The 17781-nt window shown below is 49.0% G+C and overlaps 1 protein-coding gene across 12 annotated transcripts in view; it reads left to right on the top strand.

The window, feature by feature from the left end:
* Positions 1 to 17781, top strand: part of TRRAP (transformation/transcription domain associated protein) — a 251773-nt gene that overhangs the window by 182905 nt on the left and 51087 nt on the right. For 9 of the 12 annotated variants that reach the window (XM_053276784.1, XM_053276783.1, XM_053276781.1 and 6 more), the window contains 10 exons: positions 2261 to 2386; positions 5729 to 5875; positions 6670 to 6872; positions 8194 to 8315; positions 10103 to 10316; positions 12292 to 12471; positions 13124 to 13270; positions 13910 to 14029; positions 15028 to 15315; positions 17514 to 17651. In XM_053276784.1, coding sequence (XP_053132759.1) covers positions 2261 to 2386; positions 5729 to 5875; positions 6670 to 6872; positions 8194 to 8315; positions 10103 to 10316; positions 12292 to 12471; positions 13124 to 13270; positions 13910 to 14029; positions 15028 to 15315; positions 17514 to 17651 — 1685 coding nt within the window. The remainder of the gene's footprint in view (positions 1 to 2260; positions 2387 to 5728; positions 5876 to 6669; positions 6873 to 8193; positions 8316 to 10102; positions 10317 to 12291; positions 12472 to 13123; positions 13271 to 13909; positions 14030 to 15027; positions 15316 to 17513; positions 17652 to 17781) is intronic. The other 3 variants (XM_053276785.1, XM_053276782.1, XM_053276780.1) reach the window with 1 other exon arrangement.

Here is a 17781-nt window from a genome sequence, read left to right as displayed (position 1 = left end):
CACCCCAATTTCAGGGGGATTGGGCAAAGGGCTGATTTTTGGTAAATTTCTGAAAATTTCATATCTTTGGGGCATATTGGGGCATATTGGGGCAGAAAGTGGGGCCTGGGGCAGAATAGTGGGGTGTGATGGTAGTGCCTAATGGGTGGAGGCTACCACCCCAATTTCAGGGGGTTTGGACAAAGGGGTGATTTTTTGAGAATTTTTGAAGTTTTAGTGACTTTGGGGCAGTTTGGGGGCAGAAAGTGGATCTGCCCCAAAATAGTGGGGTGGGGTGGTAGTGCCTAATGGGTGGAGGCTACCACCCCAATTTCAGAGGGATTGGGCAGAGGGCTGATTTTTTGAGAATTTTTGAAGTTTGGGTGTCTTTGGGGCAGATTGGGGGCAGAAAGTGGATCTGCCCCAAAGGAGTGGGGTGGGCTGGTAGATAGTGCCTAATGGGTGGAGGCTACCACCCATCCCCAATTTAAGAGTGATTGGGCAGAGGGGTGAATTATGGTGAATTTATTTGTATGAGGTTTGTCTTCATAAGGTGAAGTGTGCTAAATTGATTACTTCCTCATATTATTCATAGTAAAGGAAAGTGTGAAAAAGTGAAAGTGGGGTCATGAGAGTTGTTTAATTGAAAAATATCTCATTTGCTATGATAGAATGAGAATTCACACCTTTTCTATTCACCATAATTCACCCCTCTGCCCAATCACTCTTAAATTGGGGATGGGTGGTAGCCTCCACCCATTAGGCACTATCTACCAGCCCACCCCACTCCTTTGGGGCAGATCCACTTTCTGCCCCCAATCTGCCCCAAAGACACCCAAACTTCAAAAATTCTCAAAAAATCAGCCCTCTGCCCAATCCCCCTGAAATTGGGGTGGTAGCCTCCACCCATTAGGCACTACCACCCCACCCCACTATTTTGGGGCAGATCCACTTTCTGCCCCCAAACTGCCCCAAAGTCACTAAAACTTCAAAAATTCTCAAAAAATCACCCCTTTGTCCAAACCCCCTGAAATTGGGGTGGTAGCCTCCACCCATTAGGCACTACCACCACACCCCACTATTCTGCCCCAGCCCCCACTTTCTGCCCCAATATGCCCCAATCTGCCCCAAAGACATGAAATTTTCAGAAATTTACCAAAAATCAGCCCTTTGCCCAATCCCCCTGAAATTGGGGTGGTAGCCTGCACCCATTAGGCACTACCACCCCACCCCACTCCTTTTGCCCAGATCCCATGCTATGCCCCGAACTGCCCCAAAGTCACTAAAACTTTAAAAAATCGCCAAAAATCAGAGGAAGGTCCAATCGACTTGAAATTTGGGTGGCAGGTAGAACACAAGGTCCCCTTTCAAACCAGCTATTTTTTGAGATCCGAACCGGTTCGGTTCGGATCCGAACCGGTTCGGATCCGAACCGAACCGGGGGGGTGGTTCGGCAAAACCAAAACCGAACCACCCTGGTCCGATTCGGACCCGGTTCGGATCCGAACCGAACCGGGAGAACCGGTTTTATGCACATCCCTACTGTCTTGGAGATGCTGCCAGGGAAGGAACAGGGAATCTAGATGCTCTTCCAAGAGTGGCCTCATCCCATGAGCAGAATATCTCACAGTGCTCACACTTCTAGTCTCCCATTCATATGCAACCAGGACAGACCCTGCTTAGTTAAGGGGACAAGTCATGCTTGCGACCACCAGGCCAGCTCCCCTCTCCAAATATACGAACATAGGAAGCTGCCATATACTGAGTCAGACCATTGGTCTATTTAGCTCTGTATTGTCTTTACAGACTGGCAGCGGCTTCTCCAAGATTGCCGGCTGGAATCTTTCTCAGCCCTATAAGAACATAAGAAGAGCCCTGCTGGATCAGGCCCAAGGAAGCCCATCTAGTCCAGCATCCTGTTTCGCACAGTGGCCCACCAGATGCCACTGGAAGCCGCAGGCAGAAGTTGAGGGCCTGCCCTTTCTCCTGCTGTTACTCCCCTGCAACTGGTACTCAGAGGCATCCTGCCTTTGAGGCTGGAGGTGGCCTATAGCCCTCCGACTAGTAGCCATGGAGGGGACTTGGAACCTTCTGCTCTTCCCAGAGTGGTTCCACCCCCTGAGGGGAATTTCTTGTCTACTCACACTTCTAGTCTCCCTTTCATATGCAACCAGGGCAGACCCTGCTTAGCTAAGGGGACAAGTGATACTCGCTTCCGCAGGACTGGGTCCCCCCCCCGAATCCTAACGTCCCTTTTTTGATATTGTCAACTCTGGCGTAGGTACGTCAAGTGTAGCCTCCAAGTATGAAGAGCTGGAGTGTCTCTATGCTGCTGTCGGGAAGGTGATTTATGAAGGGCTGACCAATTATGAGAAAGCTGCAAATGCCAACCCTTCCCAGCTGTTTGGTAAGTGGCCTGGCTGTCCCGTCCGAATGCGCAGAGGCTGGCGGTTTGCCCGCTCCGTTCTTTGAAAGAAAGCCGAGCTCCGGTTGTCTTTCCTGCCCTCCCTAAATGTCCATAATGGTGTCCTTCCTGGTTGTGTTCTGGCACCTTTGGGAACTGGCCGTTAGGAGGGGCACGCGTGGTTGTCTTGAAGTGAAAACAGAGGCTGGTTGTAAAACTGGTGCCTGCTGAGCAGTTATTTCTATTGGTTTTAATAATGTCCATCGTATCAAGCCAGTGCTTGGCTTCACATATCTTCATGTCCTAAGAAGCGCCCTGCTGGATCAGTCCAAAGGCCAGCCTCCGGCCTCACACTAGGTGCATATGGGCAGCCTGCAAGTGGCGGCGGGGGGTGGGGGGAGGGCAACTGCTCAGCCCCTCTGTGACATCAGAGCAGCTCAGCCAATCCCTGCAAGTCATTCAGCACCTTACGGTTTCAACAAGCATTGCTGAGCAAGTTCCACAAGCAAGTTCTATTGAAATTAATGGGATTCAAGTTAGTATGTAAGAACCTAAGGAGAAGAGCCCTGTTGGATCAGGCCCAAGGTGCCGTTTCATTCAGCATCCTGTTTTGGACCGTTGCGCCCCCATCCCCCCGATCTATCTATCTATCTTATAGGCAGCAGAAAATATGATCATGTTTCACCTTTGTTGAGGTCGCTGCATTGGCTCCCAGTTCACTTCTGGGTCCAATTCAAGGGGCTGGTTATCACCTATGAAACCCTCTCCCATCCAACTTTGACCCGCCCAGTGAAGTCTTCTCAGGTGGGCCTTATCAGAGTTCCAGGCCCAGGGGAGGCCCGTGGGAGGGTCTTCTCTGTGGCAGCCCCCTGCTTATGGAAAACCCTGCCTCCTGAAATTCATAATGCCACCTCCCTTCTGTCCTTTAAGAAGCTCCTGAAAACTTATCTGTTCTGCCAGGCTTTTAGTTTTTAGTGGGGGGGTCGTCTTTTTATTTTGCAACTCGGAGTTGCAGATGATCATCAGAAGCTTTCTGTCCTTTTCCCTCCCAATACATTAGACCATTCTCTTCTCCCCAAAGTAACGCTGAATGTATTCTAGTAAGAATCTTCAAGAGGCTTCTCCTTTATTTCCCCATTAACTTTGATTAAACCAGCCCAAAAACCGCGGCTGTTTCTCTCTTGGCTCCTCTCGCAGACCCTGAGCAGAGTGTCGGTGTTTGAAATGATTAAACAGTTTGGCCAGTTGGCCCACCCTCCGCTTGCCACGGAATTGCTTCTGTCAATAACGCAGGGCCCGAAATTGCAGCGCCTTGGCGGGCTGGCTGCTTTAAATGGCAAATGTCCTTCACGATCCCAGCCTCTGATCTGTGCAGACAGATGTAATTTCACTTTGGGACTTGCCTATTTGTCAGGTGTCAGGTTGGGCTGCAGAACACACTAACCAAGAAAGATACCTCTTATTTGTCCAGAGCGCTCCAAGGTTAGAGCCCACTGCCTGCTCTGCAGCTGTCCCACAACTTTGCCAGTGCCCCCTTCCCCCGTCAAAATACCGAGCATCCTCTATGGGGTTTGGGGGAGGGAGGCCCTTTATGGGCCTCTGAACCGGTTCGAAAGACCGGCAGCTCGGCTGGCTCGAAGGTGTTGGGGGATCTCTTTAAGGATGGGGGAGGGTGCTCTGATCCCTCCTGCCACATTTCCCCCGCTGGTGCTGCCTTTTAAAATGGTCCGGCGGGGTGGCAGCGTACCTCCTTGCCACCCCGGTGCCTCCTCGAACCAGAAGGGACTGGAAGTTGCCTCTGCGCGTGTACACATGCACACCGTGGGCACATGCACCAGTAACTTCCGGTCCGAGGAGCAACCGGCGTGGAAAGGAGATATGCCGCCACCCTGCCAGACCGTTTTAAAAAGCAGCGCCGGCGGGGGAAATGCAGCGGGAGGGGTTAAGAGCACCTCCCCTGCCCTTCGAGAGATCCTCCCCCCCCCCCCCGCCACCTTTGAACCAGCAGGTGCCGGTTCTGTGCACAAAACGAGCTGGGTCCACTATAACAGCCCTTCACTTTTATCAGTTTATTTCGATCAATGACCAGAACAGAAAGAGAAAGGGAAAAGACATCATAAAATGGCGATGCGCAACTTGCATGCAATACAGTGGTCCCTCGACTTACGAAGTTAATCCGTTCTGAACGCACGTTCGTAGGTCGAAATTTTCGTAAGTTGAAAAGCACACCCACGGAGGTCTGGAAACATTCATAAGTCGAGGAAACCGCATCTAAAAATTCGTAAGTCGAGGAAGCCGCATCTAAACCGGCAACGACTTCCGGTCATTTTTGTCGTTTGTAAGTCGAAAACTTCGGATGTCGAGTAGTTCGTAAGTCGAGGGACCACTGTATAACAAAACTTGGCGCCCAGGTTTTGTTATATTGCATGCAAGTTGCGTATCGCCATTTTATGATGTCTTTTCCCTTTCTCTTTCTGTTCTGGTCGTTGATCGAAATAAAATGGACTACCTTCACTTTATCAATAATTACAAACTGCCCCCCCCCCAAAAAAAACACACACAACAACAACAACAGCAACAACAAAATCTCAGTAGTGTGGAAAGGCTTATAGGTGTGGGGTGGAGACCACAAGCATCTAATTATTTTTTAAAAAATAACAAGGAAGTTTACTTTTAGAAACCCAAGAGGTCTGAGCCTCATTCCTTCACATTAGGAAAGAACATAGGAAGCTGCCATATACTGAGTCAGGCCCTTGGTCCATCTAGCTCAGTATTGACACTTCAAAGTGCAGATTTAGGAGTGGAAGGGAAGAGGGGTCTGGTTACCACTGGGCTATTTTCCCATCTAGGACGAATATGCCAGACACCTAGAGCAAGGGCACAGCAGTGGATAGCAGAGATACAAAAGTTACAGGTTTGTGCTCTAACACACACAAGTAGCTAACGTGAGGCTCTGGATCCCGCTGATCTGGCTTTCTGTAACATAGGCAACAATCCGCCAGATTGCTGTGAATCCTTCAACCGAGTCCATTTCCCAGTATCCTTGGCTGGCGTTCTCTTTCCCTTCACAGTAGCTGTAACAGCAGGGCTGTGCCTTGGATTTGGCGTAAGCAAGAGAAAGCTTAAGAAAAGAAAGGACTGGGGTGTTTGTGACAATAGTTATGCTTAACTATATATTAGTCCAAAGTCACCCAGTGGGAGAAAAAGGGTCCCCATAACCCACCCCTCGAAAGTCAGATCTCGGAGCGTATCCAGCGCTTGATTTGGCTTGTTCGAAATATGGCGGCAATGAATGGGCTTCAGTAATGCCCTTTTGTGTGTGTGTGTGTGTGTGTGTGTTTGTAGGCACTTTAATGATCCTGAAGTCTGCGTGCAGTAACAACCCCAGCTACATCGACAGGTTGATTTCGGTCTTCATGCGCTCGCTGCAGAAGATGGTGAGGGAACATCTAAACCAGCAGGCTCAAGCCGGGACAGCCGAAGCAAACACAGGTAGTGCATCACGCTGGCTCCTTACTGTAGAGATCAGAGTGCCTTTGCATGAGAGAACACCTTGTTCTCGGGAACTGACTTTGGGATGAGGGACCTATAATGCTAAATGGGGGAGCCGGGAAATCACGGCAGTACTTACTTGGCATGAAAGGAGGCGCCCAGGCCAAGGAGCTCTTGTCCTCAGCTCCTGAGAAGACCAACAGCCTGAGACGTTTTATTAACGTTCTTATAGGTTATAACCAAGACCTTGTATTTTGCCTGGAAACGTATCGGGAACCCGTGTCGATCTTTTAAGATAGGAGTGCTCTGGTCTCTCCGAGATGACCCAGAGACCAACCTGGCTGCCACATTCTGGACCAACTGCAGTTTCCGGACTACTTTTTGCTTGCATTTCGTCCTCCTCTGAATTAGATTCTGTTCCTGTGATGCAGAGATTTGGGAACAGGGTGGGCTGGAATTCAAAACAAGCAAATATTGCTCAGTCCCCATGTTTTCCCTGTGTGGAGCTGTTAGGCGTATTGGGTTGCCTTTTATTTCCAGGAACTCCAAATTAAGCAGAGCTTGGCTACAGTATTGAAACAATGTGTGTGTTTGTGTGTCTTTTACTCTTCAATAAAAGCTGCAGGGTACATTTATTACGTTTTTCGAAAGCTGTGCACAGAGGTGGCTTTGTAGGAATGTTGCCTTCATTGAAAACAGTTGGCTTGAGTTGCTAGGGAAGATTCAAGCATGCTCTTCTGCCTACCTGACTAAATACCGTACCGTATGTGGTAACATTCTGATTCTGCCCATAGCAGGTACCAGCGAATTGGTCATGCTGAGCTTGGACCTGGTGAAAACCCGCCTTGCTGTGATGAGCATGGAGATGAGGAAGAACTTTATCCAGACCATTCTGACATCGCTCATTGAGAAGTCGAACGATGCCAAAATCCTCCGTGCGGTGGTCAAAATAGTGGAAGAGTGGGTGAAGAACAACTCCCCGATGGCCGCCAACCAGGTAACCTGAAGCCAAGCAAGGAATCTTTACATAACACTTTTCAACAGCAGTTCTCAAAGTAGTTTACCTAGAAGATAATAAATCAAGATGGCTCCATGTCCCCAAAGGGCTCACAATCTAGAAAGAAGCATAAGGTAGACACCAGCAACAGCCATTGGAGGGATGCTGTACTGGGGATGGATAGGGCCAGTTGCTCTCCGCCTGCTAAATGCAAGAGAATCACCGCTTTAAAAGATGCTTCTTTCCTCACTTAGCAGGGAAAGAAACTTCCCAACATATCTTGGCCTTGCAAGATCCAATGTGCTGAGAGTGGTGCAAACAGTAGGTTTGCTTTTAATAATAGGTCCCCATCAAAAAGATTTCAAAGGATATTAGCTAAGCAGGGTCTGCCCTGGTTGCATATGAATGAGAGACTTGATGTGTGAGCACTGCAAGATATTCCCCTCAAGGGATGAAGCCACTCTGGGAAGAGCAGAAGGTTTCAAGTTCCCTCCCTGGCTTCTCCAAGATAGGGCTGAGAGAGATTCCTGCCTGCAACCTTGGAGATGCCGCTGCCAGTCTGTGAAGACAATACTGAGCTAGATAGACCAATGGTCTGACTCAGTATATGGCAGTTTCCTGTGTTCCTGTTGATCCATCTAAGCTCAGTATTGTCTACACCAAGGGTTCCCAACCTGTGGTACTCCAGATGTTGGTGAACTACAACTGACATCATCCCCACCTACAATTTGTTGCCGCTGGGGATGATGGGAATTGTAGTTCACAAACGTCTGGAGTAGCACAGGTTAGGAAGTCCTGGTCTACGCTGACTGGCAGCAGCTTTCCCAAGGTTCCAGGCAAGAGTCTTTCCCAGCCCTACCTGAAGAGGCTGCCAGGGCTTGAACCTGGGGCCTTCTGCAAAGAAAGCAGGGTTCCTTCCACTGGCCCCATCTCTGTACGTACAACTCTGTTCTTGTGCAGGCAGTTCTGACTGCTTGAATCCATGGAGGAGGGCAGAACGGCAGCTTCAGGAATCAGTTTCTTTGCGAAGACAGATTGGCAGGATTCTACTTCTAACGTTCTGTTCAATTTCCTCTTCTACACTACACTTCAATTCCCGTGTCTGTAACTAAAAGTGCCAAACATATTACTGATGGAATCGCTGTATGTGTAACAACAGGCCAAGCATTATATTTCCGTGTCAGTTCCATCTGCAGCTGTATGTTATAACCAAGATGTTGGGGAATATTTGCCAAGGTACTGGCATGTGATGACTGCCATTGCATCAGGGTTCTCAAGACAAATAGGGGAGAGTGGTTAAGATCTCCTCTTCTCTTTCCAGACACCGACACTCCGAGAGAAGTCCATTTTGCTGGTAAAAATGATGACCTACATTGAAAAACGTTTTCCCGAGGACCTTGAGTTAAATGCCCAGTTCTTAGACCTTGTTAACTATGTCTACAGGTAATTATAGCAATTAATCAACTGGTTCGGCTTCCTGGTTCATAATTCCTGCCATGCATGACCTTAAGAACATGCCATCCATCTTTGAAAACGAATCTAGGGTTTTCCAGGGGGTAAAAGCTGCATTCCATTTCTCCAAGGTTTCCCTGAGTGCATTTGCACGTTCACACACCTTCAAGTCCTCACCCAATTTGCATCTGTTCTGCTATGCAAAAGGAATATTGTGTGATAAGCTGATAGGCTGTGACACCCAACACATTGCATCACAATTTATGTGCACTGACAACTGTCATTCTAGGCAGTGTGTGCTATAAAGAATGGATTGTAAGCATTTGGAATGTTTGATTCCACAAGTTCATGAAAATTGCTTTTTAAAAAAGGAACATAGGAAGCTGCCTTTTACTGAGTCAGACGGTTGGTCCATCCAGCTTAGCATTGCCTTCTCTGACTGGCAGCAGCTTCTCCAAGGTTTCAGGCAGAAGTCTTTCCCAGCCCTACCTGGAGATGGCTTTTAATTTTTTAGTTCTGTTTTACTAAATGTTATATTTCAAATGTTCTATTGCTTGTTGACAAATATTTAACCGGTCAGATTTCTAAACCCACTGGTGTTTATGAACGTGCGCTGGGTGCATTCAGATGTCACGCGGAACCTCTTTTGAGGCTGAACTCCCCACAATGTCTCTCTGCTTTGGGAGCACTTCCTACACACTCCCGTCGCCGCCTAAGCATCTACCTCCTGTCTAGTCGAGTAGAAGCCAAGATTGGTTGTGATACCTGAACTGGCCGATCTCGGCATCTTCTAGCCTACTTGCTTCAGAGAACCCGAGGTCTGAACTTGAGGGCCGAAGTGAGTTTCACGCCTCGGGATCGCTGAAGCAAGTAGGCCAGAGTAAACAGAGCTTGGTGCGTTGGTACGTTATGACCGATCTCAGCTCACCCTAACCTCCATCGGAAGAAGACCGGGATGGGAGAGGGAAGTGTTGGTTCTCAAGGCTGGTGGGCCTCGTGCAGAGCTGGGCTTCCACTGAGCTTCTGTGTGAAGTCTGAACCTGGTCATTGTTTTATGAAACACTGTATGGTTTTGAATCCAAGACTAGCTCCTCTCCCCCCCCCCCCGGTTCTTTGATGTTAGAAATTGAGGGGCTGTCTTACTTCTTTTAGGGTAAAAACAGTTCTAACCTGTATTTGAGTTCTATTTTTCGGGGATGGGGGCATCTTAACTTCAGAGTCCTCTTCTGTTCGGGTAAACACAGCCTAATACTGTTTGACAAGTAACAGATGGGTCAGTTTTCCAAACCCGTTGTTTATGGACATGCAACGTGTGGTTATACCCTACAAGGCAGGGCTGCACGATTTCCCCCCCCGCCCCCCAGCTGTGTTTGGACTACAACCCATCACCCCCCCCACCAGAGTGACCAATAGGGATGATGGGAGTTGTAGTCCAGCATGTGCAGGAGGGCCGAAGTGACATAGCCCCACTGTAAGGCCACGTTTCCTGCAGCAGGGATTCCTAGAGGGTGACCACAGTTCCCATAAATCTCAGCTACGGTGGCCTTTGGCTGGGAATTATGGGAGTTGTAGTCAACAACATCTGTTGCAGGGAGCACTGCACCACACACCAGATATGTGCCCAAGTGAAGGCATTCCTGGCTGAGGAAAGGTGCACCTTCCTGCTGTCTTTGATGAGTTCTCGCCTCCCGCCTTGCACCTCCTTTCCCGTCCGGCTTGTTGCTGGAAATCCGCCCCCCTGGTTTAGCCTGGTGTGTTCAACAGCGGCTTCTCCCTAGGGACGAAAACCTTTTGGGGAGCGAGCTCACCGCCAAGCTGGAGCCGGCCTTCCTTTCGGGACTCCGCTGCGCCCAGCCGCTCATCCGGGCCAAGTTCTTCGAGGTCTTCGACAACTCCATGAAGCGCCGTGTCTACGAGCGGCTGCTGTACGTCACCTGCTCGCAGAACTGGGAAGCCATGGGCAGCCACTTCTGGATCAAGCAGTGCATCGAGGTGGGAGGACTCGGGATGAGCGGCTTTGCTGCCGCTTTAGGGAATCTGCTTTTCCCCACCGCTCTTAGCTTGCCTGGAATGAGTCGCCTGTTTTTGCATGTTCTGCCGACAGTTGGGAGTGAATGGTCCGTTTTGCATCTTGGAATCTTGTCAGCCGCACTTTCATGAGCAACAGGCCATGTGTGAAGTCAACGGAAGGTTTGTTGTGTGTGTGTTGGAGTGGGGACGTTCGATGCCAGTGATTTTGTAGGAACTTGGCAGCGCTTTGGGGAGGCATCCACTCCCACCACAGCTCTCCCCACACAGTTCTGCATATCCCTGGCACCAACGCCCCTCTTCAACGGGATCTGGATCCACGTGGGGCTGGCTGGACAGCAGCAGGGCGCCATGCAAGGAGAGGAAAAGAGAAAGCTTGGAGCAGAATTACAGTTCCCAGCTGCCCTTGTGAGGCTTCCCAGTCCCTCTTTGCGGCTTCCTGTCTGGCCTCACACATTTGCCCGGCCACCCCATGCGGATCCATTTCCTTGTTGAAGAGGAGGGGCCCATTGCTGGAAATGTGTGGGTCTGCACAGGAAGGACCGCAGTGGGCATGGACGCCTCCCTGCAGTACTGACAGAGTCCCTACAATATACTCAGATGTTCCGACGCAAAGCCCTGTTGAGATGCAGGACAATCTCTCATGGATCTTGCGTGCTCCAAATACGGAGAGACCCACAAATGTGGATGGTCACCTTGTTTGATAGCAATGGCTGACATTTCGTAATGTAACTCTGTCTAGGTGGATATGGAATTTCTCCTGTTCTCTTGTGGTTGTCAACAAGCTGCACATTTCATATACAGCTGGTGTGTGTGTGTGTGTGTGTGTGTGTGTGTCCCCACTAATTTCTGTGGATAACAAAACTAACCCTATGGGGATTGCAAGGTTAGGTTCCCTAACCACACGGAAGTGTGCTAGAAATCACACAAAAAAAGTAGGGGGGAGCAGAAATAAGCACAGCACCTTGCTCCCCAGCAATGCTCCCAAAACTTCCAAATTCTCTGATTTTTGTTGCTTTTTGAGTGGTGTTTTGTTTTGGCAGAAAAGAGCCACAAAATGGCTCAGCACTACAGTGGCAGGAAGTGACATCAGAAGCCATTTCCGGCCACTCAAGGATAGGTGAAAATAACCCTATTTTCTCCCTGCAAATAAAGAAACTGGGTTCCTGTGGCCCAACCGCGGATACGTGGACCTGCGGGCAACGAGGGCCCCTGTATTTGCGGTAACATGTGCGTCTCTCTTGCTCAGTGCAGGATAAATCAAGTTAATAAGGTGAAAGCCTGACACTCAGGAGAATTCAAAGCACTTCCTGACTGCAGAGAAACATAACGTGAATATCATGCATAACCCAAACACTTGCTGTGTGAATGCTAAACAATTAGTTAAACACTAAACAAGGAAGCCAAACAGGAAGCAATTACTTTGATGTGGTGGGCTCCCCCCTACGCCTCTGAGTAATCAGTGTTCATAACCCTTGGGAGGAAGAAGGGGGGAAGAACGCTGGCTATATCCGTAAAAGATCTCCGCTTCTGAGCCTTCCATTCTAGCTGACGTTATTTTTTAATTGAAGTCATTATCGTGCTGTAGGTCAGAGCGAGCGAGCCGGTTACTCTCACAGCACGGCTCGGCACTGACGCACCCAGTTTCCCATCCTCTGGCTGCATCATGTAGTAAAACGTGGCCCTTAAATATCATCCCACACATAGCCAGTTCTGTTGGGCCGCTGTTTCCCACCTCCACGTTGAATGACGGTGTTGACCGACATGGGAAAGACCATCGCGTCCTGGGCAGGATACGTGTAGCCAATTCTTCTAAACAGGTCATGGTCCAAATATAATGTTATGAAGGTTGCAAACAGGAATGCAGAGATTCTTCTGGGTCTCGAGAGGAAATCAGTATCTTCTCTCTCCCCCCCTCCCGCCCCCGCAAACCGTCTAGCTCCTGTTGGCTGTGTGTGAAAGAAACACCACCATTGGGACTAGCTGCCAAGGGTCCATGCTCCCGTCCATCACCAATGTGATCAACCTCGCCGACAGTCATGACCGGGCAGCATTCGCGATGGTGACCCACGTCAAGCAAGAGCCTCGTGAAAGAGAAAACAGCGAGTCCAAAGAAGAGGTAATCCCCCCACCTTTCGCATTGCGGCGGGCTTTCCCCCCCTGCTTTCTGAAATACACTCTGATGTATAAAGCTGTTGAGTCAGGACACTGGGCCAGCCCACTCGATATTGCCTGCTTGGACTGGTGGCAGTGCCTGAAGATCTTGTGCAGAGGTCTTTCCCAGCCTTGATAACTGAGATGGCCGATGAGAGCTGGTCTGGTGGTAGCAAGCATGACTGGTCCCCTTCGCTAAGTAGTGCGTCTACTGCCGGTCAGGATTCAGCTAGTCATTCAAAAATCATGTTAGATGGGAATGGCAGAAGTAACAGACAAGAGAGAAATCTCAGAAGAAGCTCAGTCTCCAAGCCGTACAGAACGTAGTGCTGAGGAAGGAAAGATCCTCGGAGCAAGAAGAGATGGTAGTCGGGTCCCACAAACCAAGCCCAGTTCCTTAGGCTTCAGAGGCTACTGGAAGCTGAGCTTTTTACAGTCAGTTGACAACACAGTTGTATTGCTCTTGGATGTCTGTGCTTAATTATAAGCTAAGAAGCAGCCCTGTCTTGATGTTGGGTACTTTTGGGAATTGAATAAAGAACAGTTTCTTGGCTTGTGTACATAGAGAGAGATACTGTGTGTGTGTGTGTGTAATCACTCGCAAATATCTTTTTTAGGATGTGGAGATCGATATTGAATTGGCTCCCGGTGATCAGACAAGTACTCCCAAAACCAAAGAACTCTCGGAAAAGGATATTGGCAACCAACTGCATATGTTGACCAATCGGCACGATAAGTTCCTTGACTCACTTCGAGAAGTGAAGGTTGGTCAGATAGTGATCATATCCGTCCTTTGTACACCTCGAAATACCTTGGTAACAGCATCAGAACATTTGGATGTTGTTTCTGATTCCGTTACTGACGTACCTTGCATGCTTCAGACACTATATTTAAGAGTTTTGTAAAAATATGGCCTTTTAGCAGGAGATGTTCTCTTGCCAGTGGGTATATGTAATATCAACTTGAAAATCTGCTTATGGCTACAGTCATCGAAAAAGTGGTCACGTGCCTGATTCCGTTACCCATGGAATTGCCCCATGAGAGCGAATGTGCTCCAGCCTCCATCTTCCTTATTGGCTGTTTTTCTCCTACTGAGACTCAGCCTCCGATACACTATCGTGCTATACTGCAGAAAGTCTCCCGCTAGTGTTTGCACAAGAGTTCATGGAACAGCACTTAGTAGTTTTATCTTCCATGGGTGGTGCTTTGGATTTAAGCCATCGTTTTAAGTTCTGGGTGTTCTTGCACTTTTCCAGCTCTCCAGTAGCTGCGCTATTGAATAAGCTTTCTTGAGGGATGAATGTCTACTCTAATAGTTCCATGTCTCAGGCTGGGATGGGGAAGATGTTATTTGATTGTTTCATATGCCTAACTGTGGTGTTGCTTTTTGGTTTTATTCCAAGACTGGAGCGCTGCTGAGTGCCTTTGTGCAGCTCTGCCATATCTCCACACCCCTAGCAGAAAAGACTTGGATCCAGCTTTTCTCCAGATTGTGGAAAATCCTCTCTGACAGGCAGCAACATGTGAGTGGATTTCCCCCTAAACATTTTGAGCAGCGGTGAACAGCTGCTAAAATACTTGCTCCTTTCTGCCCTCAGACACTCAATCATAGGAACATAGGAAGCTGCCATATACTGAGTCAGTCTTATTTCTATTTCCCAATGAACTGGAAGTGTTCTGATCTTTATGAATGTATAATGGAAGCGCCTGTGGGTGAGAGGGCGGTACTGGCAGGGTAACCCACAGATATGTCTGTTTCACAAAAATCTGCAGAAAAAACCTAAGGGGACAACCCACCCATCCCCCCAAACTGCCCCAATCTAACTCAGTGGAGTGGAATGTTCACAGACTCAGGGGGCACTTAACAGACAAGCAGGTGGGCAGAGCTACTGGAACTGAGTGGAAAGGAGGGTGAAGGAGGGCGTGAACAAAAAGAGTGGGAATTTATTTTGGCTCAGTGAAGAGGAGGAAGGTTTGAACCAAAAGAACGGAAATTTCTCCGCTTGAAGAATACTCCCTCAAGACAGTCACACCCCCTTCTGCTTCTGAGGGGAAAAGATGCCTGAAACTTGAGGGTTCTAGCTTGGATTTTTAATTTGGTTAATTGTATTAGTCTGTTTTTATATTGTAAGTGTTTTATAAATGTTGTGAGCCTCCCCGAGCAGTAATGTACTGGAGGGGCTGGGTTTAACTATTTTAAATCAATCAATCAGCGTTTACAAGGCCCAGGCACAGGCTCAGGTGACACAGGCACACCAGGGACATACTGCAACAAGTTATCTCGGGTCCTTGCTTGTTATTTCCTGATGGCTTTAGTGTTCTGGCCAAAGTGGCAAACTCTGGTTAGGGTTTGCCCTCCGAACCAGCACTGCAAACCCCGAGGCATGTGGAGGACCAGTTTTATTACGGGTGAACCAGCCAAAGAGATTAATATGGCCGTGTTCGGATGACCTAGCAAGTTAACAGGAAAACAGATGCCATTTTTTCTCCCTCTTCTCCTGTGCTCTCCCTCGTCTCTCAGGCTCTGGCAGGCGAAATCAGCCCTTTCTTGTGCAGCGGCAGCCACCAAGTGCAGCGTGACTGCCAGCCCAGCGCGCTGAACTGTTTTGTGGAGGCCATGTCGCAGTGCGTCCCCCCCATTCCCATCAGGCCCTGCGTGCTGAAGTACCTGGGCAAAACGCACAACCTCTGGTTCCGCTCGACTCTGATGCTGGAGCACCAGGCCTTCGAGAAAGGACTCAGCCTCCAGATTAAGCCGAAGCAGACCACTGAATTCTACGAGCAGGAGAGCATCACTCCGCCCCAACAGGTACGGACCAGTCTGGGTCCTTTGCATCGCTTTCGGAAATGAAGCGAGGAAGCGAGAAGTGCATGGGCCGGTTTTTGTGGCTGCCCAGAATTCCGTCCCAGCTCCGTTTCACACCGGTCGCTGTTGACTCCACCCTTCTGGTAAAGAGACGTTGGACTAGGCCGGCAGACTCAAAACTGTGGCCGTCCTGTAGATGTTGGCCTAGAACACCCATCATCCCTGGCGACTGGCCATTGTGATGGGAATGCTGAGAGTCCGGGATGCAGGCAGAGGGAAGACCTGAGGAGCGTTCCTCAAAGTTTTGAGGAGGAGAGGAAAGACACAAGGGGGCGCGTAGGGGGGATAATTGGAGGTATGCATTAGTAGGTTTGGCAGAGGGGGAGATCAATAAAATGAGGGGGGGGTCCCCGTGTGTGTGTGTGTGTGTGTGTGTGTGTGTGTATCTGCACCCCTGATGGAAGTTATAGTCCAGCCAGATAATATGCACATTCAGCTAACACAAATCGCTATAGTGAATGCAACCGTATAAACTGTACAATGTACATATGTATAGCCCTGCTAATTGGGCAAAGAGGCCCCTGTTAATGTGGTGATTTTCTTTATTTAGCAGGGGGAGAGCAACTGGCCCTACCCACCCCCAGCACAGCATCCCTCCAGTGGCTGTTGCTGGTGTCTGTCTGATGTTTCTTTTTAGATTGTGAGCCCTTTGGGGACAGGGAGCCATCTTATTTATTTATTTGTTATTTCTCTATGTAAACCGCTTTGGAAACATTTGTTGAAAAGCGGTATATAAATATTTTGTTGTTGTTGTATATCCCAAAGCAATAAATATCCAAATCATATGAGGGCAAATAGAATCCCAATTGATTCTCAGAGTAAGGTTTCACAGAGGTGAATATGTTGTTGTTTTTTTAAAAAAATAATCCAAATGATAGAAATAGCCAGTCCACTTTCAGAACCAGTTGAATATCTAAAACATCTTGCTGAAAGATTTATTATTTTGAGATGTATGTATGTAGAATGTACAGATTATACGGTTATAGTGGTTTGTGTTAGTTGAATGTGTATATTATCTTGGTGGTAAATTATATTGATGATTGTATTTCTGTTAGATATCTCTTCTGTGAGGTTTGAATCCAAAATGTTGTCTCTTTGGGGGCTTCAGTTATACTCCAACAGCAGCTGAAGGGTAGTCTGGCTCGAAAAACCAGCCTGATTGTCACCAGAAAGCATTCCTGCCCCGCCCCCCCCCCAATAAAATGTCTGGGAAGATATTCTCCATCCCCTGCCAAACGTCTCCAGAAATCACCCCTCTAGGAAGCTCTCTGCACTCTTTCGGATGGTGGCCTCGTTGCTTTACAACCCACTTCAAGCCGTGTTTCCAGAACCTGGCTTAAGCCGCTCGCTGACTTCCTCCAGCAGTGGTGAAGGCTGGGGAGCTGCTTAAGCGTGATTGGCTGTGGGGAGGGGAGCATTTGTCCCGGGGCGGGGTGGGGAGTGAGGTTGCAGGGATGGCTTGCATGTTCCCAAATGCGCTCACCAAGGTGAGCAGGGAGCCAGTGTGAGAAGGGAAGAAAACAGGGCATTGATCATCTGTCCTGGGAAATTGCACCCACCGGGGAATCATAGATTTGGGCTTAGCTCAGTAGCCAGCCATGATTTGTGCTTGCCACCAACCCCTTCTCTTCACTCCGATCCTTTGCCGGCACATGGGCAGGGGGAAATCAGGTCTTGTGTCATTCGCAGTGGGGTATGGGGATGGTCAGAAGCAGCAGGAGCCCTGGCTGGCTGCTCAGAACGGATTCCTGCTGTTCCTTGTCTTCTCAGAAATGTCAAGGGGGCCTCTGGAGAGGAGATCTGTGTGGCCTCCTGCTTGCCAGAGGGCTGGGGGCCCTTGCCACGGGCAAGCTGATTTGCAGGTGCCTGGCCACCCGCCCAGAGTCGTTGAGTCTCTTTTGTGTACATTACCCTTCAGGGCTTCTCTTCTCCGTTGGCTATTCTATCCCAGAGGGATTCATGCTGCTCCTTCATATTGTGCGGCCCTCTTGAACCCTGACCCCCTTTTCTCCCCAATCCTCCACCCCACAGCACACTTTTGAAATCCGGCCGTGGTCCCACTGGGACCCCTGTCCTCGACTTCCCGTCCTGCCTTCCATGCAGCGATGTTTCCATTGCTTTTCTCTGCCTCTTCTTCCAAGGAAATTCTTGATTCTCTGGCCGAGCTGTATTCCTTGCTGCAAGAAGAGGATATGTGGGCCGGATTGTGGCAGAAGCGCTGCAAATTCCCCGAGACGGCGACGGCAGTTGCCTACGAACAGCACGGCTTCTTTGAGCAGGTAGGAGATTTGATTAAAAACAGGCCATATAAAGATGGTGTTAGCTTGCAAATTGGTTGCTTTTGTATCAGAGGCACGCATAAACTTTCCTTTATTGACGAATAGGGACTGCCTGTGACCTTGACAAAGC

The sequence above is a fragment of the Hemicordylus capensis genome, chromosome 13, assembly GCF_027244095.1.
Source record: "Hemicordylus capensis ecotype Gifberg chromosome 13, rHemCap1.1.pri, whole genome shotgun sequence".
Lineage (NCBI taxonomy): Eukaryota > Metazoa > Chordata > Lepidosauria > Squamata > Cordylidae > Hemicordylus > Hemicordylus capensis.
Note: the sequence above shows the minus strand (reverse complement) of the source record. Positions and strands in the feature narration are given on the sequence as shown.